General features: G+C 45.4%; 1 protein-coding gene across 3 annotated transcripts in view; it reads right to left on the bottom strand.

Moving 5' to 3' along the window:
* Positions 1-27,340, bottom strand: part of PHF21A (PHD finger protein 21A) — a 294,983-nt gene that overhangs the window by 7,673 nt on the left and 259,970 nt on the right. Inside the window, exons 11-17 of one of the 3 annotated variants that reach the window (XM_045015878.1) lie at positions 19,539-19,590; positions 18,169-18,248; positions 17,656-17,716; positions 14,246-14,268; positions 3,099-3,254; positions 1,257-1,332; positions 843-946 (exon numbers count right to left, since the gene is read on the bottom strand). In XM_045015878.1, the coding sequence (XP_044871813.1) occupies positions 843-946; positions 1,257-1,332; positions 3,099-3,254; positions 14,246-14,268; positions 17,656-17,716; positions 18,169-18,248; positions 19,539-19,590 (552 nt within the window). Of the gene's footprint in view, positions 1-842; positions 947-1,256; positions 1,333-3,098; positions 3,255-14,026; positions 14,191-14,245; positions 14,269-17,655; positions 17,717-18,168; positions 18,249-19,538; positions 19,591-27,340 lie in introns of all 3 variants that reach the window. The other 2 variants (XM_045015877.1, XM_045015879.1) reach the window with 2 other exon arrangements.

Raw genomic sequence — 27,340 nt, 5'->3', positions numbered from 1 at the left:
ACGCACACCTATTGTGGAATACACATGAACAATCACTCGAAGAAGAACTTTATGATGTCATAAATGTTGGCTATGGAACAGAACTTAGCATTTATAGTTCTCTGATATTAACATGGGACCTCCTGAGGGGCTCATGTTTATATGTGGTGACTTAGGAGTCCACCTTGTGTGTGATGATGAGAGAAAGTTACATGCTAACACATAGGTTCTAGTTATTACTGTTACAAAACAAGGTGGAAAACCTAGTTTCTGGTTAGGGAGAAAAAGTGTGGGAAGCTGTAATTAACATTAGGCAGGGGCACCCAAAGTTTGCCCAAATGAAGACTGCCTTGGTAACTTGTCAGGAATCTGAGGGCCAAACCTGTGAGTAACATGAAGACCACTGCAGTTGCTTTCATTTTAGATATGATGGGGCCGTGCACCAATGCTGTAAGTCTCACCATGCAATTTGGCCTACTGATCCAGAATAAAATGAAGCATCAGATATTAAGATCTGTAGCTACTTAGGCTGCTCCTCTGTAATAAAAATAAGAGCCATAGAGTCCACTATACATCTCCATGGGTTGTGTTTGTCAACTGTTCGTATTATGGGTTACTGTACATCTGCAAGGTACAGCTAGCATGAGTTAATGTAGCTGTACTTTAAACATCCAAAAGATCCAAAGGGCAGGAGAAAGAGCAAAGCTCAAATAGAAGCTTACCCAACTCCCACTGACTTCTATGGAAGTTGGATCAGGCCTATAGTACCAGTCTCCAGACTTATGCTCTGCCTGCTTGCATGGTGCTAGAATGAAAGGGCTGCAGAGAACAAGTGTAGCATTACAGCGGAGAAAAATACTTACTGTTATGGAATTGCTGAGCTGTTTGACCTTCTGCTCTAGTTGTTCTCTTTCTTGTTTTAAATCTGAACTCCATTTAAGTAGCTTCTGTTTCTCCTCTTCTTTTGCTGTAAAAGAGAATAATAATCCTCTCAATGATGAATATTTAAAGAGTCCCTGTTATGCCCTTCAGATGGAATCTCTAAGCTACTTTATACAATGGACACATTGTATCATACCTGAAATTGCACCTGCATAAATGAAGAGTCACATGAAGCTTTCACAAAGTACCCAGACTGCCCTTTTCACATTATTACTTGGGTTATCAAGGGTTTTCCCTCTTAATTTCCTCTTTAAAACAAGTCCGACCCAATACCATTCCCAAAATAACATTTTACAAACATGAAAGCAATACAAAGGTGTTCTCTGTTTTCCTACCTGCTTTGTATGCAATATATGAATGAACAATTGCTAATGTCCCTGGCCATGGGATTGCTTCTTCCTTCTTCAGCATCTGAAAGAAAAGAGTGTGTACATTTAACTGGCACACATTTTACCTCTGGGAAAGGGAGAAAGAAAAAGGGAAGAGACAAAAAGAGAGGGTGAGACAAAAGAGTTTCTTTCATGGCTATCATTAGGCACAACCTGTTAACATAATGCCTTGCAATCTTGTTCCGAGGTTCAACAGAGGGAATTATTTGCATCTGTGTTATAGCCTCCACAACAGAGGCCGATTTATCATAAATATCAGCATTTTCTCACTCCCTCATAACCACAAACATCTTCTGCTCATGAAACTTAACAGGTTAAAGAGGAATGAAAAGACAACGTATCTGATCTCAAACTTGCCAGAGGACAGGAACATGGCTTCATGGCTCAGACAAACTGCTGATCTAAGTTGTTCCTGGAAAGCCTCTGCACCACACATATGAACTTCACACTTTCAAACAGATAAGACATGTCACTTTCCCATCTCCAGCTGCTCTCAGGACCACATTACTGGTGTTGCCAAACTCTCCTTATAAGGATAAGCATCATACTTATCTTTAAGAGGATAAACAGATTCCCTCTTAAGATACCTTATTTAGGGAGGAAGAATGAATCTTGGTAGCTCACCAGAGGAATGACCCAGGGGACTGAGACTGGAGTCACTCTAAAGCAAAATGTCTCTGACACTTTTAAATTTATTTTCTGGTAACTTTTCAGTAAAACATAAACCGGCGGTGGTGGTGGCGGGGCTGAGTGTGAAAGCCAGGCTGTGCCCCCTCCTCCTTCAGCTACAACCATATCGAGTAATTTAATCTACTGGGAGTTTTTGTTTGTTTTTTTGTTGTGTTATGTAACATGCATGTGGAAATGCCAGGTTGCTTTCTTATGTTATCATCTGGTTAACAGAGGCACACATAGACTACTAAGGCACTCTCTTAGGTAGGGTGACCAGATGTCCAGATTTTATAGGGACAGTCCCGATTTTTGGGTCTTTTTCTTATATAGCCTCCTATTACCCCTCACCCCGTCCTGATTTTTCACACTTGCTGTCTGGTCACCCTACTCTTAGGTCAGACAGTATGTTAATAGCTTTTGGCTGCTGGCTTAAAAGCAATCCACTGTAATTCTTGACATTCCAAAATAGAGAAAATGAAAATAGCAGTTTATTTCTTTATCTTGTAATCTTTATGCCATTAATGGATGAAATATCATCTCATTATTCCAATCCATTTGTATACTTTTACATAGATTTTTTGAGGGAAGAACGTCCAAGTCATTCATCGATAGTCATTATTCTGACACTGAATGTACCACGAAAGAGAACAGGAATGACAACCTCTCTAATGTTTGGGTTTTACCAGCAAGCACTGGTTCAGTATTTTCTCTATTACGGGTAGGCTTGTGCAAATATCCTATTCACTTTAGACAAAGAACTACCACCTTTCTGAGAAATTCGGAGTAAAAAAGCTACAGGAAAATCCTTATGGGTCATAGAGAACCTTTCCCAAAAGTTTGTGTGCTTTGCCCCAGAAAAGCAGAATTGAAACACAAGGGTAACACAAAAGGACCCTGAGTCTGGGAGCACAAAAGCAAGACTTAAAGGCTTAGTATTTGTGAGCATTCGAACAGTGGCAATTTGATTAAATTCACACAAGCCTAATTACAGATCAAATAGATTTGCTCAATGTCAGGCTGTTCCAATCTAACTAAGCCAAGTGATCAGGTTATTTTCTTTAACTCGGAAAATCTTTGTAGTGCACTGTGTGTAACTCCCTATCTTTCAAACAATACCTGGTCTTGACATTTGGGACAGATCCACATGCCCTTGGGAATGGTTTTCAGAGGTGGGTCCAGACAGTCCAGGTGATACACACGTGAACATGTGTCACACATCAGCAACTGCCCGCTTTTCCTGCAAACACTGCAAAAATCCTCATGGATATCGCCCTATAAAATTGAGGGAAGGGGGTGAGAAAGAAGAAGGCAAAACGTGAACTTTGACCTTTGACATCTACATCCTAGTTGAATGTAAATGCTTCTGCACAAGCTACAGCTATGGGATTCTATATGGCTAAATTCTTTTTAGGAGGTGTAACCAGAAAACCAGCGAGGATGTCAGAAGTACAACTCCCTCTGCCCTCCCCAGGTGAGAGGCCCTAGTGAATATTTGTTACCACTGTCTCTAGTAACAATCCCTACCCCACCATCCATCTTAATTAGGAAAATTTTCACTGGTTTCAGCCTGCACTGGTAAGATACCCACTTTCCTTGGTCCTTCTAATCTTTGGATGTAAGCACAGCTCCATGTGGGGAGCATATAAATGAGGTTGCCTCATGTCCACAGTCTTTCCTAAGAAACCCACAGAGGACAATATTGAACTTTAAAACAACACCAGTAAGTATTTAGAGCACATATGTGACATCTTTTCTGTTATACTGAAAGAGAAAAGTGCTCTGATTTGTAAATTAAAAAGAATGGACCCAATTCATCCCTGAGGTAACTCCTTTAACTTCACTGAAGTTACATCAGGATATATTTAGCCGATTATATTTTAAAGCCCATTGCCCCAGCCCCACAATGACTACTGATTCTGCTTCATCATTAACCAAGGCCTGTGAGGGGCAGAACGAGGGGATATCAACAGTTCACAAAACCAAGAGGGGAAAATGTTATTTTCAGCCATAAGAGGCTTTCACAAGGAACTGAAAAGTTAGTAGATAGTGTCCTTTTAAAAATCTATGTTTTACAATTTTTGCATTATCAGTGGAGGCACTTCCTTTCCCCAACTATTCACTCCCCAACGACCCTCCCCCACAAAGCAAAATTCATGGCAAGGTTAGGTTTGTTTTTATCTCTTTATTCCTCTCTCTCTTTCATCCCATCATTCCCATCTCATGCTTTTGTGATTTTTAAATAAGTAGACGTTTGAACAGAAGAACACACAAGGAAAACAACTTAAAAACCAGAGAGCAGAACAGGGACACCCAAACTCTACCCTTTATCCACCTGCGGGGCTACTCTGGCAACTTGCCACACCTAAGACACATACAATTCTCATTGACTTCAATGAAGTTCCATACACACAACACTTGTAGGATCTTAACCCTAATTTGTCTAAAATGAAGCAAATTGTAGCTGCATGCCTCTTTAGTATGAAATATCAGGGCATGCAATGTTCCAGTTTGACCTGAGTAGCTTGCTCACGTTTGAGGAGTTTTGCCATTTTAGAATCATTCTAGACTTTGCCTCGCTCCTATATAGTATGTGGCTGGGCAAGAAAAAGTGGATTTTTTCTTTATTAGAGATAATTAGGGCCCCACCAAATTCACGGTCCATTTTGGTTAATTTCACAGTCATAGGATTTTAAAAATCATACATTTCATTATTTCAGCCATTTAATCTGAAATTTCACAGTGTTGTAATTGTAGGGATCCTGACCCAAACAGGAGTTGTGGGAGGGTCGCAAGGTTATTATGTGGGGAGGGGTTTGCAGTACTGCTACCCTTACTTCTGTGCTGCTGCTGACAGCAATGCTGCCTTCGGAGCTGGGCAGTTGGAGAGTGGTGGCTGCTGGCCGGGAGCCCAGCTCTGAAGGCAGAGCCATTTCCAGCACCAGTGCAGAAGTACAGATGGCATGGTATGGTATTGCCACCCTTCCTTGTGCACTGTTGCCTGCAGAGCGAGGCCCTCAACCAGCAGCCGCCACTCTCTGGCTGCCCAGCTCTGAAGGCAACAGTGCAGAAGTAAAGGATGGCATGGTATGGTATTGTGACCCTTACTTCTGTGCTGCTGCTGGCAGGGTGCTGCCCTCACAGCTGGGTGTCCAGCCAATAGCCACCGCTCTCCCGCTGCCCAGCTCTGAAAGCAGTGCAGAAGTAAGGATGGCAATACCACAACCACCCTAAAATAACCTTGTGACCTTCCCTGCAACTCCCTTTTGGGTCAGGACCCCCAATTTGAGAACCGCTGGTCTGCCCTATGAAATCTGTATCGTATAGGGTAAAAGCACAAAAAAGACCAGATTTCACGATCTGTGATGCATTTTTCATGGCTGTGAATTTGGTAGGGCCCTAGGGATAATGTATTAAATGTATGCAGCAAGAGATCCACCATATTTTCAAAGACAATCACACACAAATACAGTCTGCTGAGGTTTAACTTTCGGACTCCATGACAGATAAGTCTTACTGTATCGGGAGCTGCTCTTTGTCCCTTAACTCCCAAGGTTAACACTGCTGTCCTGTTTTCTAAAGGGTCAATCTTTCTTGAAGCTCAGTGTCATGTTTTAATTCCATAACTTCCATGAATCAAATGAGAATAGGGTTCTGAGATAATTTAATCTTTAATACTAAAGAGAGTTCTTAAATGTTAATTGAAGAAGCAAATCAGTGAGATTTCATGCCTCCCTTGAAATGAAATTTGTGTTGCTGGGAAGAGCTTCCTTTTCCTCTTTCCTGCATTGTGTGAATGCATAGATGGAACAGAAGGCAGACAGGAAACAAGATAAAGGCAAACAGAAAATCCTCTGCAATCCAGTCTTCAAAGGAAATTCATCCTAGAGCCTTTTGAAGTTCTATGTTAATGCATGGCCCAATCTTGTGAGGTGCTGAGCATCCTCAACTACCACTCAATACAATGGCAATTGAGAGCATTCTGCATGTTGCCAGGGCGATCAGTATCTTTCAGGATCAAACCCATTAAACACCGTGACATCTGATATCCTGCAGAATCAGATCTAAGCAGGTGATTTCCTTAATCTCTCATGCAAGTATCAGTTGCTCAACAATTCAGGTTTAGAACTTCTAAATTCAATGGAATGTTGAGTGATGATTCATGTAACAAGATGGGTTAATAAGCGAGGTATTAATTTTCTAGTAATGTTCCATATATACCAACTGGAATGGACACACACATACACACACATATACACACACAAATCCATAGCCCTATTTTCATCTTATCAAGGCAATAATGCAATAGTGCAGGCAGGGCCGGTGCAACCACTTAGGCAAACTAGGTGGCCACCTAGGGCGCCTAGTGGTTGAGGGTGCCTAAAAGCCCACTCAGGCGAGGAGGTGGAGTGGAGGTGAGCTGGGGCAGGGGGCACAGGAAGGGCCACCCGCAGTAACGGGGGAGTAGCGGGTCGCACAGGGGAACCGCTCCCTGCCCCAGATCACCTCCGCTCTGCCTCCTCCACTGAGCACACAGCCCAGCTCTAATTCTCCTCCAATCAGTGCCGCAAGCCTGGGAGGGGAGGAGACTTAGAGCAGCACCGGCGTGCTCAGCGGAGGAGGTGGAGCCAAGGTGAGCTGGGGCGGGCTCCCTAGGCAGGGTTAGCTGCCGCAGGGGGGTGGTGTCTCCCTGGGCGGGGTTAGCTTCCGCAGGGGGGTAGCTGCTGGGGGGGGCAGGCTCCCCCGGTTGGGGGCTGGGTTAGCTGCTGCAGGGGGTGGGGGGGCTCCTCTGGTGGGGGGGCAGGTGGGCGTGGTTAGCTGCCACGGGGGGTGGGGGGGGTGGCACAAGGTGGAAGTTTCACCTAGGGCGCAAAACTTCCTTGCACTGGCCCTGAGTGCAGGGCATTTCGTGGGGATGGTTCCTGAACTCCCCACAACGAGTATTTAATTCCCAGGAAATGTCCCGTGTTTTATTTGTTGTTAATAAATATATGTATAATATGGGCCAGATTGTGTGCTATGTCCTCTACATTGCTGCACTCTGGCTACAGGCTTCTGAAACAGCTCTGAGGGGCCATAAGCAGCCTAGTGTAATGCATGCTGGAGGCTGAGAAGGCCTGAAGCTGGCCCCAGAATAGGGGAAGCACAAAAGGTAACAAAAGTAACTTTTGGCCACACCTCCTCTGTTCCTACATCAACTGTAGCCTAGACAGAACAAAAAATCAACCCTAAGCTCTTTAGGGCAGAGACTGGGTCTTTGTTATGTTTGTACAGTATCTAGTACAACGGGACCCTGGAATTTAGGTGTCACTGTCAGAAAAATAAATATAACAATAAACCAGCACTGTATGTATGTGGGTGTATAACCTCTGTATTTAGATCTATCTATCTATCTATCTAGACAGATAGATATTACATCATAAAAAGCCTGTGGAAAAAAGAGTAGGCGACCATGTATTTAAAGACAGCATCATTATGCCTTGTGCACAAAAGGGCTGAATTATGCACAAAAGGGCTGAATTAAGGTTGCACTGGCAACCTTAATTCTGACATCCCCTAACATTTGAGGGCTTGCCTTTGCAAACTGAATGAACATTGTTGTTTGGATGTAATTTCCCAAGTTTTTTAAAAACTTAAAAACTGAAAGATAAAAATGCCATCCTGTGGTACCATACTGACTCCCACACATGGGTCATCACCATGATTGGAATAGTTAGATCCACAGCACAGTCCTCTACCACTTCAGCCCAACAGTAACTGGTAGCAATAGATGGCTGTTTTCTTCTAAGCAGACCTGCCACTACAGTGGCATGGAGACACATGCTTTGCCAGTGGGTTTTGGAGCTATTTACGAGACATCATAGGAATGTCAAGACTCCAGAATAATGGGATTCATTCCAGGTTCTTTAGGAGAGTACACTCAAGTGATGACAGACCTCTCTGTCGCCTCTGCTTCTTTCTCCCTCTGCCTCAGTCTTGACCCTGCCCATCTTGCCCTCCCCCAGCCCAGCTTCTGCCTCTCCCTCCTACCTCTTGTTCCTACTCCCATGACCCTCATTATTGCCCCCCTGCTCTTGTGCCTGTACCCTCGCTCCTGCTCCTAACTCTGTTCCTTCCTAGGCTTTTATCCATCCTCCCAGCCAGAGGTCCTGCCCTTGTCCCCACACTTTTCATCTCTTCCCCTCCAGCACCCTATTCCTTACTCTGCTGCACTCAAGTCAGTTTGTCTCCTCGCTCTCCTCCAAACTGCCTGTGTCACAGCAGAGACAGCACAGGAGAGAGTCTCACTGCTCTCAGTTCTGGTGCCTGGTATCACAGGCATACCTGGAACCTGGGAGCAGCAATTGCAGTAAAATTCCTGCTTAGCCTCGGGAAGGAGCACGATTAGTCATTCTGCATGTGCAGTCTGGTCGGCTTGTAGAAGATGTGAGGAGATGGAGCATGCTCAGTGGAGCTGGATTCATCAGAGAATTTTGCTGCCAAACTGTAACAAGCCTCTACTGAGAATGTGCAAACAGATTTTTCACAGGCATGTAGTGTAGCCAAATTTGGAGGGATTTTCACATGGATGTCAGAAGACCATCTCTGACTCAAAGGCCATACCCATGCTAAATTTCAAGTCTTTGCTCCAAAACATAGTTGTAACAAAAACAGTTATCAAAAAAAATTTTAGCTTGGGCAGAACAAGTTATTTTCCTTAATTTTGTTGTGTTAAATAGCTGAACTGTTTTAGGTGAAACTTTAAAAAAAATTCAACTTGAGTTAGACACCTATCGTGGAAAGTTTCAGCCCAAGCAATTTAAATTTGGCAAAGTTGTCAGCAACTGAAAATAGGGTCTTAAAATGGAAGACATCGGGCAACCTGAATCACTTATAATAAATTAAGATCTTTATAAACTAGCACCATTCTCTGACTATCTCAGTATATCTTGTGTTGAATATCTAATTAGTAGGGACCTACCAAATTCATGGCTGTGAAAACATATCACGAACTGTGAAATCTGATCTACCCTGTGAAATCTGGCATGGAGCCAGGGGCTCCTATCCTGCGCAGGGCTCCAGCTGCTAGTCCCAGCTGGGGATGAGGAGGGACAAGACGTCCTCTTCCCCTGCAGGGGCTGCTCCTGAGATGGGTCAGACCCATCTCTGGAAATTTCCCCCAGCTGTAGGAAGCTTGGCGGTTCAAGCTGTCACTGCTCCCCCTCATGCAGAGAGGCTGCAGCTTGAGCTGTCACCTCCCCATGTGGAGAGGCTGCAGCTGCAACTGTCACACCCCCTGTGCAGAGGCTGAAGCTCCAGCTGCAGCTATTACCTCCCTGCACAGAGACGCTGTGGCTCCAGATGTCACCTCCCATCCACTCAGGCGGGAGACTGCCAGGAAAACCAGACCTATGGTAACCCACCCTCCATAATCGGTGTGACCCTCACTTCTGCGCTGCTGCTGGCGCTGGCTTTTAGAGCTGGGCCCCCAGCCAGCAGCCTTCCTCTCTGATTGTCCAGCTCATTGTCCCCACTGCCAGTAGCATGGCGGAAGTAGGGTGACAATCTCATAACCCACCTACAATAGCCTTGTGAACCTTGCACCCTGAACGCCTTTTGGGTCAGTACCTCCACAGTTACAACAATGTAAATTTTCAGATGTAAACATGAAACTGAGTAATTTTACCCCCGGCCATGAAATTGACCAAAACAGACCATGAATTTGGTAGGGCCCTACTAATTAGACTGTAAGCTCCTTGACGCAAAGGACCATATCTTTCTCTTTGTCTTCATATACAACACCAATATATTGCTGGTGCTTAAATAATTAGTATTTTGTATTTCTATAGCCAAGAATCTCAAAGAGTTTTACAAATATTAAGTCTCAGCACCCATGTGGACTACCATTATCCCATTTTACAGAAGGGGAAACTGAGTCACAAAAACGATTTGCTTTCACAAGGCTACACTGTGAGTTTGTGGAAGACTATGAACAGAACACAGATCTCCTTACTTTCAGCCCCGTTCTTACATCAAAAGACCATTTTTCCTCATAGTAGTTATTAGGACTGCCAAGCGATTAAAAAAAATTAATCGCAATTAATCGCACTGTTAAACAATAATAGAATACCATTTATTTAAATATTTTTGGATGTTTTCTACAGTTTCAAATATATTGATTTTGATTATAACACAGAATACAAAGTGTACAGTACTCACTTTATATTTTCTTTATTACAAATATTTGCACTGTAAAAAGCAAAGGAAATAGTATTTTTCAATTCACCTAATACAAGTGCTGTCATGCAATCTCTTTATCATGAAATTCGAACTTGCAAATGTAGAATTATGTACAAAAAACCCCGTGCATTCAAAAATAAAACAAAGCAAAACTTGAGAGCCTATGAGTCCACTCAATCCTATTGTTCAGCCAATCACTCAGACAAAAAAGTTCGTATACATTTGCAGGTGATAATGCTGCCTGCTTCTTGTTTACAGTGTCACCTGAAAGTGAGAACAGGTGTTTTCATGCCATTGTTGTAGCCAGCGTTGAAAAGATATTTACATGCCAGATGTGCTAAAGATTCATATTTCCCTTCATGCTTCAACCACCATTCCAGGACATGCATCAATGCTGATGACGGGTTCTGCTTGATAACAATCCAAAGCAGTGAGGACCGACACACGTTCATTTTCATCATCTGAGTCAGATGCCACCAGCAGAAGGTTGATTTTCTTTTTTGGTGGTTCGGGTTCTGTAGTTTCCACATCAGAGTGTTGCTCACTTAAGACTTCTAAAAGCATGCTCCACACTTCATCCCTCTCAGATTTTGGAAGGCACTTCAGATTCTTAAACCTTAGGTCGAGTGCTGTAGCTATATTTAGAAATCTCACATTGGTACTTTCTTTGCATTTTGTCAAATCTGAAGCGAAAGTGTGCTTAAAATGAACAACATGTGTTGAGTCATCATCCAAGACTGCTATAACATGAAATATTTGGCAGAATGTGGGTAAAACAGAGCCGGAGACTACAATTCTCCACCAAGGAGTTCAGTCACAAATTTAATTAACACTTTTTTTTAAATGAGCGTCATCAGCATAGAGGCATGTCCTCTGAAATGGTGGTTGAAGCATGAAGGGGCATATGAATGTTTAGCATATCTGGCATGTAAATACCTTGCAATGCTGGCTAAAAAAGTCCCAGGCGAACGCCTGTTCTCACTTTCTGTTGACGTTGTAAATAAGAAGTGGGCAGCATTATCTCCCATAAATGTAAACAAACTTGTTTGTCTTAGTGATTTGCTGAACGAGAAGTAGGACTGAGTGGACTTGTAGGCTCTAAAGCTTTGCATTGTTTTGTTTTTGAGTGCAGTTATGTAACAAAAAAATCTATATTTGTAAGTTGCACTTTCATGATAGAGATTGCACTACAGTACTTGTACAAGGTTAATTGAAAAATACTGTTTCTTTTGTTTATCATTTTTACAGTGCAAATATTTGTAATAAAAATAAATAGAGTGAGCAGTCTACACTTTGTATTCTATGTTGTAATTGAAATCAATATTTCTGAAAATGTAGAAAAACATCAAAACATATTTAATAAATTTCAATTGGTATTCTATTGTTTAACAATGTGATTAAAAATGAGATTAATCATGATTAATTTTTTTTATCACAATTAATTTTTTTTTAGTTATTCGCATGAGTTAACTGCAATTAATTGACTGCCTAATAATTATAATTTCTACGAAATATGTGAAAGTACAGATTTTTTTAAACAAATTAATGGAGGCGTTTTTAAGATAAAGGACTCGTGATACATGTATCATGGTTTCTGATACATTTTCTGCTCCTAGAATTCATAAGTCTTAGATATTTCAAAAGGCATCTATCACTGTGGTATCTATTTCCTTTTAAAATGAAAGTTGTCTAGCTCAGTTGTTGGAAAATGTGCACTATTAATGTGTTAATGTTACCTTTGTGCACAAACTGGGTAACCTGTCTGTAAGCGTTTTAGTATACAGATTTGTATTACTCCAGGAGGAATGCCGTGCTAACTTGCTGACACAGTATATCACACAGAACTGAGATAATTTTAACAAGTTATCCAAGTGTATGCATATTTGTTATATATTTTAACCACCTATTGTGTCAACTTGCATGTTTCCTCTGGAATCTTTGTATTTTTAAAAACTATCATTTAATTTAAAAAGTATGTTAAATCATGGAAACTAAGCTTAAATATTAAGCAATTTCACCAAAGGCAAGAAATTCAGAATCAGGCTGGGAACACTAGAATGATACTCTGTCCTTAACTTAGCCTGTGGTAGTCAGGCATTGAAATACACATGATAACATATCACACTGTTCTGAGAACTGTTATGCTCTGGTCACAAGGCTGGTAAAAAAAAAATCACTGAAATCAGAGATGGAAGAGACCTAGTATGTTACCCAGTCCATCTCTTGGAGCCAGCACATGTTTGTTCTCTACAGCATAATTTCCAATGGTTTGTACATTTTCGTCCCAAAAGATGGAGATGCTGCACCTTTCCTTCAGGAGTCTGTTCCACAGACTCATGTACCTGACTGTCAGGACATTTTTTTGGATATTCAAATAATGTTCCACTCTGAAAAGTGACTATTTAAAAAGGGTCCCTGCTTATTTCACAGATGTGCTTCCTGTGTATCAGGGTCGCACTTGCCAACTTTAGTGACTAAAGTATGTTTTGACTGTTAGCCCTGCAGAGCTGGTAGAGTTCAGAGGGAGGGAACTGGATTCTATTCCATCTTGTGCCCTGTCAGTAGAATTGGCTACTCACAGTTCCAAGCAGTTACATCAGTGCATAAGAGGCAAGGGGGCAGCACAGGAGTTACTGAGGACCAATGTTGGACTTTAGAACCTTTATTACAGCTGATGATGTATGCAAAGGAAAGAGTCCACCATGACTCTCAGATCCCAGGGGTAGTTTGCAGCACTGGCAATTGAAAAAAAAGCATCTTTTTACCTATAAACTGAGCCCCAAATGATAGGAGTTATTGACAGACAAACTTTTACAGAGTCACTTTTCAGACTAGAAGTGCACTTTGACTGCTGAGCATTCTTGTGTACTTAGTTGTCTCATTCCTCTATTCCCAGTATAGTCCTACTACAGTATTTCCTTTATACTGAGATCTTTAAGCAGACCCAGGTGATGTTACACTGGCCTTCTCTTATTTCTTGCAGTCACCTTTTTCAATTGTAGTTTATTGTGATAGTGTCACTTAGGGTAATGAAGGATAGATCAGTGGCCTGGGAGGAAACTCAACCTTACTTCATTTATTTGCTTTCTAGGGTTTAGATCTGACCTTTACAATTCTGTCACCATATTTTTTACAAGGAATAAGAAGAATGAGACAATCTGAAGGTTCTCAGAAAGTTACTCAAAAGAGGCTGTGCTGTGAAGGGGAAATCTTTGCATTTTGACAAATAAAATATTTTTATCTCCTGCTTTAGAAATGCTAACAGAATAACTAGACTTTGTTCAAGAAAAGTCTCATGAGCAGGGAGTGCAGAGGCAGTGTACTCAATCACACCAGGACACGAGAACCTCTTGTGATCAGTGCTATGAACACTGTGCCCAGCTATCTGGGCGATCCAAGAAGTTCCTTCTCTTCCTCCTCTTGTTACAGAAACACCAGCAACTTACTGCTACTACGGTCTCTCTGAATAATAGGACTCATTCTCCCCTTCCCAGTTCCTCACTGGAATACAGATTTAATTCAGTCACACAAGATCTCAGACACTATACACTGAGAAAACATGCTCATCTAAGCATGCCTAGTGTATCCCAACATTCCAATCAATGACTGAATGTCACAGGAAATATCTGCAGTACTATAACACAGGCACAAGAAGGTAAAAGTAAAGGGTCGGGGAGTAAAAGAACATCGGCCTGTTTCACTGCACTGAACCATGACAAACAGTGTTCAAGGAATGAACGCTAAAGAAACAAAATCGGAAGCAGTTTCCAGTGTGGCTCACTCTACACGTCTTTGCAAAAGCCAACCCTTCCCCAAGAATTACTTACGTCTGTGGAGCTGGGGCTAGGCAGGGACACAGGCTGAACAGATGCGGGGAAAGTAAATGTGGTCTCTGTCTTTTCATTTTCAGGGGAGTCAGGATGACTGGATAGAGGGGATGTGGGGGTCAGAGCCCCAAATCCCAGCACCGTGTTGTATTTAGGTGGACGACCTACACATTAACAAAAGGGAACAAAAAAAGGGGGGGGGGAAATGATCTTACATACCTTTGGCCAGTGGTCCTCATTGGCTAGCATGAAAAAGGAAATGATGTAGCACAGAGAGGAAATTAATATAGGAGTCACAAGTGGAAGAAGAGAAGCAAAGATTTAAACATTTTTTTAGAAACGTACAAGTGGAATTTTTCAAGAAATGAACGCTTGAAAGATGCATATCAGAAGAGTGTGAAAACAGGCTCTGCTAAGGGTCAAAGAGTCATGCTCCCAAGTGCAGAGTGGGGCCTCTTCATTCCTAGCAATGAGACCACCCAGTTATCAGGAAATTGTGCTGGCACCAAACCCACAGACAGGCTGCAATGATTTCTGTTAGTTCAATTTGTCTACTGTTATCCCACCTCTCCCTATCTATCCTGTGCCAGCATATACCTACCCAAAGGTCCTTCTCTCATAGCTAGCATTTACCATTTCAAGTCTCCTTTTCTTCCCTACATTTCCTATAGGTCAGCACCTCCCATCTCAGACCTATGCCCACTATCTCAACGGCAGGTACTACTGTCCTACCCATGACCCCAAGCATCTTCCAAACTAACTCTAAATTCTTTCCTAAGCTTCTATAGTCAAGCACTCACTGCCCCAATCATATATATCTATTTTAGACTCCTTTAGAAAAGCACTAAGTACAAAATCTGCTAAGAACAGCCTTCATACAACTGAGATATTAGCTATGTATTGTATGACTATGTAAAACTATATGTGCTTAGCACTCTCCCCATCTTTCCACATACCAAGTTACTCTACAGATATGGAAAGATCACAAGGAATAAAAATCTAGGAATAATTACCCAGCTCTTATAATTAGGGCCCTACCAAATTCATGGTCCATTTTGGCCATTTTCACAATCATGGGATTTTTAAAATTGTAAATTTCATTTCAGCTATTTAAATCTGAAATTTGATGGTGTTATAATTGTAGGGGTCCTGACCCAAAAAGGAATTCTGGGAAGAGGGTGGCAAGGTTATTGTAGGGGGAGTTGTGGTACTGCCACCCTTACTTCTGCGCTGCTGCCTGCAGAGTTGGGCCCTCAATCAGCAGCCACCACTCTCTGGCCGCCCAGCTCTGAAGGTAGCAGCACAGAAGTAAGGGTAGCATGGTATGGTATTGCCACCCTTACTTCTGCACTGCTGCTAGCGGGGCGCCACCTTCAGAGCTCTCCGGCCACCAGCCGCTGCTCTCTGGCAACCCAGCTCTGAAGGCAGCGCAGAAGTAAGGGTGGCAATATCACGCCCCCGCCCCTAAAATAACCTTGTGACCGCTGCTACAACTCCCTTTTGGGTCAGAACCCCCATTTTGAGAAATGCTGGTCTCTCCCATGAAAGCTGTGTAGTATAGGGTAAAAGCACACAAAAAGCACACAAAAAGATTTCATAGTGGGAGACCAGATTTCACGGTCTGTGAGACATTTTTCATGACCATGAATTTGGTAGGGCCCTACTTATAATAGTATTTACAGATTGCCAGGGTATACCCAGTACACTTGAATTCTAGATACTTTCCAGAGAGATGTGCATTCTTGGAAAGAATTTCTGATGGTGATGTCCATAGCTGAAATTTCTGACATGACCAACAGCATCTAGAATTAAACCAAGCCCCTAAAGGGCACAGGGCTGCACAAACTATCCTCCTAATATACTGCTATATTAATTCATATAATAAAACTACTGTAGGCCTCAAATCTTGTCCACCCCATTTGAAAATATGTTACTAATCTGGTGCTGATGAGGGGTGTACACTCACAACAGAGAGTGAAAATAAGGACAGGAAGACAGCATTGTGCAAAAACAGTCTAAGAAAATACCATGTATACATATATGTAATCTTGTGCATTTAAAAATCTAGAAGTAATTCTTCACACGTTATATAATGGAATTAAAAGGTCATTGGAAACATTACTATATGAAGGAACATATCCTTAGGTACAGTGCACACGCGCGCGCACACACAGGCACACACACTTGTTTTCTTGTCTTTCTTTTTTGAAAACATATTTAAGGTAATGGAAGGTGGCACTGGATGTCCTTTATTTACTCAAAGACAGCATGCCAGCAGAAGTGCAAATTTATCTATATTACCCCACCTATGTGCTTCCATCCTGCACTGAAGAGGCTGCCTCAAGGAGAGCAAGGGTCATTTGAATACCTGACCTCTTGGCCAAGAATACCAACATTGGAAATGATCAGTGCTAGTTATGATCATGGTTTGTGTCATGTAGGCACCTGTTCAATACAGACTGGACTGGGATCACCAGGTCATCTAGCCCACCAAACAGCCACCAAAGAATTAAAGATTTTCAGTCACTACTATCCTCGGACAGATTCAGATCAATAACTTGGAGATGAAATGTTAAGTATTCCATCACTAATATCCTGAGCCATCTAGTCAGTTACACACGCATGCGCGCGTGCGCACACACACACACACACAATACACACTGCTGCATACATGGTCTCAGGTTCATGACCCCACATATGGAATACACAGACCTCTGACTTTAATCACAAACTATACAGCATGCTTTCTGATTTCTTGGGTGGTCATGACGTTAAATTGCTCGGTCATTTGTTTTTGGACAGCAAACCAAAGAGCAGAGAAGCCATGTTGGAAACCATTAAGAGCCATTAAAGGCAAGCATCAGAAGTTAGGGAAAGATTTTCTTTTCAGATCTGCATGGCAGATCTCAGCTCTGATATTCAGCACACACACAGAAAGAGAACAAAACAGTTAAGCTCTACTGTAATGTTCCAAGAGATCAATTTTATCCTTAAAAGTAAGAGTTTTAAAATGTGACCTGTTCTGCACAAGAACTGCTGCACTGTAGATGAATTCCACTGAATAACATTTAGTAGATATAAGAAACACCCTCCTTTCTTGCAGGACAGGTGGCATTTTAAGGTTCCAGGATGGTAGTTGTTTCTGAAGAGTGCTTAAGGTCTGTGGGAAGCTTTCCCTGTGGAAGTGAAAATGCTTTGGGGGATCCTTCCCTTAGAAAAGCAACACATTGTGAGGAATGAGCTCTTCACACTCTGAATTTCCCTTCCTGTAAGATTAAATACACTTTTTCCATAATGTTTTGCTTTCCTGGCAGTAGCACTGCAGCTTAGGCAGTATTAAGAACACCTTGCCAGCAACTCTCTTCCATTAAATGGTGTTCCAACATCTTATCTTACACTCTGTTCTTATTTGTGTAGAGTGAGACTGACATATTGCCTTGAGCTGCCCCATAAAGCCAGCTATGCTAACCCCAGAAATGTTGGTCCTTATTTACCATTGGAATTTATTGTGCAAATGCAGTATCACAAAATCCTTCCCTTGAGGACGGAAAGAAAGTGAAACATGGGACTGCTGATGGGAGACGGAGAAATAAGCATACCGCAAGATGGCATTGTTGAAAATAACTCACCTCTTTTACGTGTCCCAGGATGCATTGTGCTGTTCAGGTATGTGACTGCACTCTTCTTACGCTTTAAAGGGGAGGAAAATAACTTTAGCTGGCTAATTTTTTGTAACAATTACATCTGTAAGAGCTCAGGCAGAGCAGTACAGTTGAAACTGGGCTTAATGTCTATCCTGTTGTTGGGAACATATCTTTGGAAATGTTAGCCTTCCATTCTGCTTCTGACATCTGGACTGCTGCAGGCCAGTGCACAAGCTGATCTTCTAATGGCAGGACCAACACTCACTGCTATTTAATGGCAGGTTTATAATGCGGGTGGTGGTGGAGGGGGAGAGAAGTATTAAGCAGAAATAACTGTATTTACTATATAAAACCCTGAGGGTCACATCACTACATTGGTCTCTCAAACTATAATGACAGCCTATCTGTTTAGCTGGGCTTCAGAGATCTTAGTAGGTAGCAAAATGGCAGCAGTACAGAATGAAATTGCCAGCTTCCCCCCCAGCAAGAGACTGATACCTCAGGCTCAAAAACGGCTCCACTGTACACTGGATTTGCTGTTGTTCTTCTTTTCCTCTCTTGTCTCTTACTTTGGATTTCTTGTGAAAAGAAAGGTTCAGGTTAGAAACCATGGATTCAGAAAGCATGCAACAATGTCTATGTTATATAGTCTGCAAGCAAGTAAGTTCTAACTGTGAGGCTTTCCATGGGAAGCCAACAATGCTGAAGACAGCCATCTCTGCTACACTCCTGAGTTTGAAAATGAATAGATAATGGTAAAAATAAATACACTTCCAGATTGGTTTATGAAATGATTGGCTGCCCCTCCCAAATGAGAGCATCTGAACACAGATATTTTATAGTGAAGTTCAACATAATTGGGAACCTAAATACAGTAGCACATGAGGAAACCTCATTGCTATTTAAGGCAAATATAGTTAGGCTTTGAAGGATTCGATTTTTAATCAGTAAATGTCAAAAACATCTATCCACACACAAATGGACAAAAAGGAAATTTCCATTGATGATAATCAAAATTTACAGATAGGCAAAGTAAGAAAAATCCTGAATGAAAACTTACTAGAGTTTGACTAAAGGATATTTACTTTGTATACTTTGACATGATGTTGAGAATTTGTGTTTTAATGGTTATAAAGCTTTAAATTATTGAATCTCAACTTCTCCTGTCATTAAATATTAGTTGTCTGACCCACAATTTTCCACAATTGTGAAAATTCAAATAGATAAAAACGGAAAAAAAATTACTTAGAATCCATAATTTTGTGCAACTATGAAAATTAAAATAAATAAAAATAGAAAAAAATGCTTAAAAATAAGCATCTATATTATCTGTTGAAATTATAAAAATAAAAATGGACTTCTGCTGAGGCTAAATTCAGTACAGTGATGTGCAAGTCCTTGAATTTATGTAGATTCAGGCTTGATTTCACTGTAGGCGAGGACTAAAGAAATTATCAGAGCTACTGAAATCCAGTAACCCAACATGCTCACCAATTTACAGAAATGAGAAATCCAGAGAAGGGGCTACGGTACACTGACCTATTAGGTAACTTCTTCACACATAAGGCCTACATAATAGTCAATTAGTTTTTTCAGTTTCCTCCCAGACAGCAGAGCATGCACTGCCTCCCCAACCATTGATCTCAGATACCTAAGCAATTGCCTTTATTCCATCTAACAAGGAACTGAGGGGCCAGGGACAAGTTGCTCCCCAAGTGCTGTATGAGCATAGCCCAAGTGTGATCTTTTCCTTGGTGCAAGGAAAAAAAGAGTGCACATCACACAAGAACTTTTGGGACTTTTACTTCCAATCTAGACTTGCTGAGAAACAGGAGAGCACAGGAACCATTCTCAGTTACTTTTCTTACCTTCCAGATGGTCATGTGTAACTAGTCCCAAAGACACCATGAAGGCAAGTTTCTGTGTCAGAGAGAGGGAGAACAGAGTTCATTCCAGTTACAGTCATTATCAGGAGCAACTTCATTTAGCCCAAAGTCAGTTGGTAGCCAACCAAATAAGGAAAATATTAATAATTCTTTGCACTTATATACCACTTTTCATCTATAGATCTCAAATTGCTTTCCAAAGAGAGACACTAGCCCTATTTTATAGATGTGGAGAAAAAATCAGAGACAGGGAGAAGCAACTTCCACAATGTGATACAACAAGTCACTGGGAGAGCTGGGAACAGACTCAAGGTCTCAATTCCCAAACCATCATCACTGACCCTTAGCAGATACCAGCACAGTTCAACTGCCAGTTAAACATTGCTGGTTACACAGCAACAAAATCCTCATTGTTTGATTCCCAAAGTATTTAACATTGTGAGCCACCAGGTAGGGGCTCTGGAAACCACTGGTACTCTGAGGACCACAGTTCAAGAACTACTACTCTAACACCAACAACAGAGGGTTTCAACAACTCTGCCAATGTTGGCAGTCAGAATCAATTCAAATAGTTGGTGCTAGAAGGTGGCAAAGATAACCTAATAAATCTGGAGCTATTCCTTGGATCCTCGGCTGTGCTTAGATCTATAGGATCAGCCTTCACTGAGAAAGGTAGAGCTTCTCTTTGAGCATCTCATAGTTGCAAGGCCTCTTTTTGTACCAACCTGCCTTTGGATCTGAGCCCTGTCCAGGAGCTTGAGTTGAAACTAGGTGAACGATAGTGAAAAGGATAGCAACAGGCCTCTGTCCTTGATCTTAGTTTCCAAGCCCTCTCAAGATGTGTGGTCAGGTGGATCTGGACTTCAGCTTGTCCCATGGGACAAAAGAAGGACTAGGTACCAATTCAGAAGCAGCACCTGAGAGGTGCTGTTTGAGAGGCCTTTAGTGCCTTTTCTATGAGGAAAGACTGGAGAAAGAATTCAGTCTTATGAGCACGGGAGAGAGGAAGGGGTGCAAAATAACATAGAAATTGAACACCACCATGACAAGTGACTCACCTCAAGGAACCTCAGACACCAGAAGTTAGGATTGACAACATCTTTCCACAGCAAGATGAGCACCATTTGAACCCGTTTTATCCTTTTTGTTTTAAAGTTTTGGCCATGTCTTTGTTATAGCAATGGACTTAACATGGCACTGATAGAACAGGAAATAATAGGCCCAGTAATAATACCCCATGATACAATACTACATATTTCAACTACTAACAGATTCACTCATTGTAAATAGCTTTTCAAGATTAACTAGAAAGACTGTTTACAAAGAATTTGGCTAAGAAGGCAAAAACAACAAATGATGGAGCAAAGAATGGGAAGGACACAGATTTAACAACCACACTGCTACTGCGGTTGAAAGGAATCAACATTCAGAGCCATGGCTCCTATTATCACCTTAGTTCTCTAATGGCCACAGCTTTTTAGAGGGTTCCTATTACAGTACAGAACGTGCAATTGCATCCAAGAATAGGAATCTGTACTGGAAATACTCAGATGAAACCGATGGTCACTATGAATCTAGCTACACTACAAAATACAGCTGAGTTAGGGAACCTGGTTGCAACATGATTAGATACCCTCTACACTACACATTTTAACTGTAACCAGGCCTGATGTTTTGTAGTGTAGACAGGCACTAAGAAATGCCCATTCAGAAAAAGGGATCAGACTATCTGGATAAGTTGGGATAGGTTCATAACCTGTCTGTCTTAAGATCAAAAGTAGCAGCAACAGCAGAGGATCTATGGCAAAGATGTTCCTTTCTTTCCTGTTTACTAGAATGAAGTTGTCAAGATGGTAAAAGTGTCTCAAGCAAGATAAAGATAACTCTCTAGGGAACGATTCTACAAGTCTGAGATCTCAAAGGTATGGAAATCAAAAGATGTACTGTATACTGGGTGAGCTGTTTGAAGGGTATTCTGAACTTTTAGGAGTAAAAGGCTCACAGACCACAATTCTGCCAGTTCTGAACAATTTTATGCACTATTTACGTTTAGATTTATTATTCCCCATTCTTATTTCCCAGTCCTCTCCGGCAAGAACACTGTAAGGAAAGAAAATGAGTCTTGAGAAGGGAACAGGGAAAAAAAGAAATTGTGTGTGAGAAAAAGAACATGTCTGTGTAGGGTGAGGGGGAAATGAGGAAAAAAACGGTTACCCACCTTTTAGTAACTGTTGTTCTTCGAGATGTGTTGTTCATGTCCATTCAAAGTAGGTGTGCGCGCGCCGCGTGCATGCCAGCCGGAAGATTTTCCCTAGCAGCGTCTGTAGGGTCGGCCCCGGTGCCCCCTGGAGTGGCGCCACCGCGGCGCCCTATAAAGGGGCCCGCCGACCATCCACCCCCTCAGTTCCTTCTTGCCGGCACTCCGACAGAGGGGTAAGGAGGGTGGGTATTGGAATGGACATGAACAACACATCTCGAAGAACAACAGTTACTAAAAAGTGGGTAACCGTTTTTTCTTCTTCGAGTGGTTGTTCATGTCCATTCAAAGTAGGTGACTCACAAGCCTAACCTTAGGTGGTGGGGTCGGAGATCACTGCTGACTGGAGTACTGCACAACTGAAGGCTGCGTCATCCCTAGCCTGGTGCGTGATGGCATAGTGAGACGAGAACGTGTGGATGGAGGACCACGTGGCCGCTCTACAAATCTCCTGAGTCGGGATCTGAGCCAGGAACGCCGCAGAGGAGGCCTGCGCCCTAGTGGAGTAGGCCGTGACCAGACAGACAGGGGTCTTAGTTATGCGGTAGCATTCCCGGATGCAGGTCGCGATCCACAAAGAGATTCGCTGAGAGGAGACCGGGAGCCCTTTCAACCTCTCCGCCACTGCGATGAAGAGCTGAGTCGAGCGTCTGAACGGCTTGGTACGCTCGATGTAAAAAGCCAAGGCCCTGCGGACATCCAGGGAATGTAGCCTCCGCTCCTCATTGGAAGAGTGTGGTTTCGGATAAAACACCGGGAGAAAGATATCTTGACCCATGTGGAACTGAAACGACCTTGGGTAGAAAAGCCGATGAGGTCTAAGATGGACCTTGTCCTTATAGAAGACAGTGTACGGGGGCTCAGATGTTAACGCCCGGAGCTCCGACACCCTTCTGGCCGAGGTGATCGCCACCAGGAAAGCGGTCTTGTACGACAGGTACAGCAGGGAGCACGAAGCCATAGGCTCAAAGGGAGGCCCCGAGAGGGCGGAGAGGACCAAATTCAGGTCCCAAGCAGGGGTCGGCTGACGAACATGCGGGAATAGCCTGTCCATACCTTGAGGAAATGCCCGACCAGCAGGTTCGCAAACACTGAGGCACCCCCCTCTCCCGGATGAAAAGCGGATATGGCCGCCAAGTGAACACGAATGGAGGAAAGGGAAAGGCCCAGTTGTCTTAGGTGAAGCAAATAGTTTAGGACAATGGGGATTGGGACCCCCAGCGGGTTGTGACCCCGCTGACCCGACCATATGGAGAAGCGCTTCCATTTGGCCAGGTAGGTGGCCCTAGTTGACTGTTTCCTGCTACCTAGCAGCACTTGCCTGACCTGCTGGGAGCACTGCATCTCCACCGGGTTCAGCCATGGAGCATCCAGACTGTGAGGTGAAGGGACTCGAGGTTCGGATGGTGTAGGGAGCCCCGGTCCTGTGTGATCAGGTCCGGGAGCAGGGGCAGCGTCAGGGGCGCCTGAACGGACATGTGCAGGAGTGACGTGTACCTATGCTGGCGCAGCCATGCCAAAGCTATCAGGATTACCCTCGCGTGATCCCTGCGAATCTTCAAAATCACCCTGTGTATCAGGGGGATCGGCGGGAAGGCGTAGAGCAGACCGACCTCCCAAGACTGTAGGAAGGCGTTCGACAGAGACCTCTGACTGCGGCCCAGGAGGGAGCAAACCGTCGGCACTTCCTGTTTTCCCTCGAAGCAAACAGGTCTAACCGGGGAAAACCCCAGAGCTGGAAAATTGAGTGCACCACATCCCATCGGAGGGACAACTTGTGACCCTGGAACGAGCAGCTGAGGGTGTCCGCCAAACCATTCTGCTCCCCCGGAAGGTAGAACAGGTGGGTAGCATTGTGGACGCAGAAATCCCACAGCGTGAGGGCTTCCCTGCACAGGGGAGAGGAGCGTGCACCTCCTTGTTTGTTGATATAAAAGACTGCCGCCGTGTTGTCCGAGAGGACTGAAACACATCTGCCGGCCAGGTGGGACCGGAAGGTCAAACAAGCCATGCGAACCGCTCTCAGCTCCCTGACATTGATATGCAACTCGAGGTCCTCCGGCGACCACAAGCCCTGCGTCCTGAGATGTCCCAGGTGCGCTCCCCAACCCCGATCCGAGGCATGTCACCAGGGAGAGGGAGGGCTGCAGGGCAGCGAAGGGGACATCCATGCAGACTTTCTGCGGGTCGAGCCACCACCGCAGCGAGCTTAGCACCAAGCGGGGAATGGACACCAGAGTCCAAGGGGTCCCTAGCCGGGCGATAAACTGTCGCTAACCAGGACTGTAGCGGGCGAAGCCGAAGTCTGGCATGGACCACCACATAGGTGCACGCCGCCATGTGACCCAACAGCCGAAGGCAAACTCGCGCTGTGGTAACGAGGGCGCGGTGCAGTCCGAGGATGAGCTCGGAAATCGCATGGAACCTGGATTCCGGTAGGTACGCTCTGCCATGGGTGGAGTCCAGAACTGCTCCTATGAATTCTATTTGTTGCATCGGAGACAGGGTAGACTTGGCTTCATTCAAGAGGAGGCCGGGATCGAGAAAGGCCCGCCTGATGAACAACACCTGGGACTCCACCTGCTCCTTGGAGCGGCCCTTTATGAGCCAGTCATCCAGGTAGGGGAATACCTGGATGCCCTGCCTGCGCAGAAAGGCTGCCATGACTGCCATGCACTTCGTGAAGACCCTGGGAGTAGCTGACAGGCCGAACGGGAGCACCGCGAACTACAGATGGGCGTCGGCCACGACGAACCTGAGGTACCGACGGTGTCGGGGAATTATGGCAATGTGGAAATAGGCGTCCTTTAAGTCGAGGGCGGCATACCAATCTCCTGGATCCAGGGAGGGGATAATCGAGGACAGGGAGACCATGTGGAACTTGAGTTTTCGCACAAACTTGTTCAGCCGCTGCAAGTCTAGGATGGATCTCAGGCCCCCTTTCGCCTTCGGTATTAGGAAATACCGGGAGTAGAAGCCTTTGCCCCTGAGCTCCCGAGAGACTTCCTCCACCACCCCCGCCTCCGTGAGGGACTTCACTTCTTGAGTTAGAAGTTGCTCGTGAGATGGGTCCCTGAAGAGGGCCGGGGAGGGGGGCTGGTGGGGCGGGAGGGAGGAGAACTGGATAGAATATCCCCTCTCTACCGTGCGGAGCACCCAGCTTTCCGATGTGATTCGGAACCAGGCACGGTAGAAGGGGGACAGATGTGACCCAAAGATAGGGGTGGAAGGATCCAGAGTCTCAATAGGTAGGTCACCCTCGACTGTACCATCAAATAGGGGGTCTAGGCCCCGATGGTGGTCTCGATTGACCAGACGCCTGGCCGGAGGGGTGGCGTTGGTGGTTCCTCCTGCCATTTCTGCCCCTCCTGCGCCCCAGCTCCTGGCGAGTCTGTGGCTGGTATGGGTGAGGGGCTGTCCGCGGCCTAAATTGTCTGCGCTGGGTCACAGGGGTATGCAAGCCCAGCGAGCGAAGCGTGGCCCTCGAGTCCTTTAGGCTGTGCAGACATTTGTCTGTTTTTTCTGAAAAGAGCATCTGCCCCTCGAAGGGGAGGTCTTGAATTGTCTGCTGGACCTCATAGGGCAGGCCTGAGACCTGGAGCCAGGCTCCCCGCCGCATGACCAGGCCCGTGGCCAGGGTGCGCGAGGCTGAGTCCGCCGCATCTAAGGCAGCCTGGAGAGAGGCTCGGGAGATCAGCTTGCTCTCCTCCACTAGGGCCGAAAACTCTGACCTCGAGTCCTGGGGAAGGAGCTCCGTAAACTTCGACATGGCCGAACACATGTTGTGACCATATCGGCTTACAGTTGCCTGTTGGTTGGCAATGCGGGGTTGTAGGCCCCCCGTGGAGTACACCTTTCTACCAAAGAGCTCGAGTCTTTTAGCGTCCCTGCTCTTTGGTGTTGACCCCTGAAACCCTTGACGCTCCTGCTGGTTGGCCGCATCCACTACCAGAGAGTCTGGGGGGGGGGTACAGGTGTTCGTGCCCCTTAGAGGGGACGAAATAGCGCCGCTCCGTTCTCTTGGCAGTAGGGGCCAGTGAGGCCGGTGTTTGCCATAAGGTGCGGGATGTATCCGCTTTAGTCTTTATCAGCAGGAGGGCCACCCTGGATGGCCCCGAGGGAGCCAGGATGTCTACTACAGGGTCCGCGTCCACCTCGATTTCCTCCGCTTGGATTGCAAGGCTCTGAGCTGCTCGCCGGAGCAATTGTTGGAGGATTCGAGTATCCTCTAGGGCCGGTGCAACAGCCGTGCCAGAGACCGCTTCGTCCGGGGAGGAAGACGAGGAGATTACATGGAGCGGCCCTTCCTCTGATGCATGCAGCCACTCGGGGTCCTGCGGCACACGGTATTGTGGTTGCAGTGCCGGTTCCGAGTCTAAATGTGGCACCGCGACCGGTACCGGGGTCGCCAGTGAGCAGCTTGGCGTATCATGCGGTGCCTGCGGAGCCCGAACTGAAGCCGCTGCCGGTGCCGCTGCCCAGCTAAGGGGTGCTGAACCTGGAAATGGCACACCCCTGCCTGGCGACGGAGCCGGTGGAGGAGGCAGCTGCACCGGGGCCACCGACGCCGAGGACACCGAGGCTGACCTTGATCGAGGACCAAACGCCTGGCCTACCGACTGGTGGTAGGCCCAGGAAGTCCAAAACGGCCATTGCAAGGGCGGCTGCCATTGTTGCTGCCACTGTGGGTAACGCTGGTGGCTCGCCCCCGACATCGATCTCCTGCTCTGCGACCGGCTGGAGTGATAGGAGTCTGCCTCTGAGTCTGAGGTCTCTGAGTACGAGGACCTGGGGGGAGCAGCACCCGATGCTGTTGGAGAGCGGTGCGGAGGCGGCGGGGAGCTTCTCATCTGGTCCGGTGCCACCCTGGTGGTGCGGTGCGGGGAGGGAGGCGACAGCATGGCCGGCTTGCCCCTTGATTGTACTGGGGGACGGACCACAGTAGGCAACTCCCTACGGTGCGGGGAGGCCGGCACTGGGAGTCCCATCAAATCTGAGGCCGCCTCGAACACCTCCGGCGTCGAAGGGGGGCGCAAGTCTCCGCTGAGGTCCGGGGATCTAGGCTGGTCCGGACTCGACCGCCCTCTCTGCGGTGCGGGAGTCGACGGAGCCGCCGAGGGCTGTAGCCCAGCCTGTCTGCTTGCACCCGCGGACGGCGTCGGCCTCGGATCCTGGTGGGGTGACCGTTCCCTCACCAGCTTCCTCCTCTTGGAGGGCACCGGCGATGGTGAGCGGTGCCGCACTGAGGCTGACTTTCTATGACCCGACTCCATCCGGTGCCGGGTTTTTGACGACTTGGGCTGGGCCCTAAGTCCTGATGCCGGTGCCGGGGCGCTCCGCACCAAGGAAGACGTGCTGGGCACTGCCTCGGCCGGTTCCGGGTCCGAGGGTGGCCGCAGGGCAGCCTCCATCAGGAGGACCTTAAGTCTTTGAGCTCTGTCCTTGAGAGTTCTCGGGCGGAAGCCTCTACAGATAGAGCACTGGTCCTTTTGGTGGCTCTCTCCGAGGCACCTCAAACAAGCAGAGT

Source organism: Mauremys mutica, chromosome 4 (assembly GCF_020497125.1).
Source record: "Mauremys mutica isolate MM-2020 ecotype Southern chromosome 4, ASM2049712v1, whole genome shotgun sequence".
Classification (NCBI taxonomy): domain Eukaryota; kingdom Metazoa; phylum Chordata; order Testudines; family Geoemydidae; genus Mauremys; species Mauremys mutica.
The sequence above is the reverse complement of the archived record's forward strand: the minus strand, read 5'-3'. Positions and strand labels throughout refer to the sequence as shown.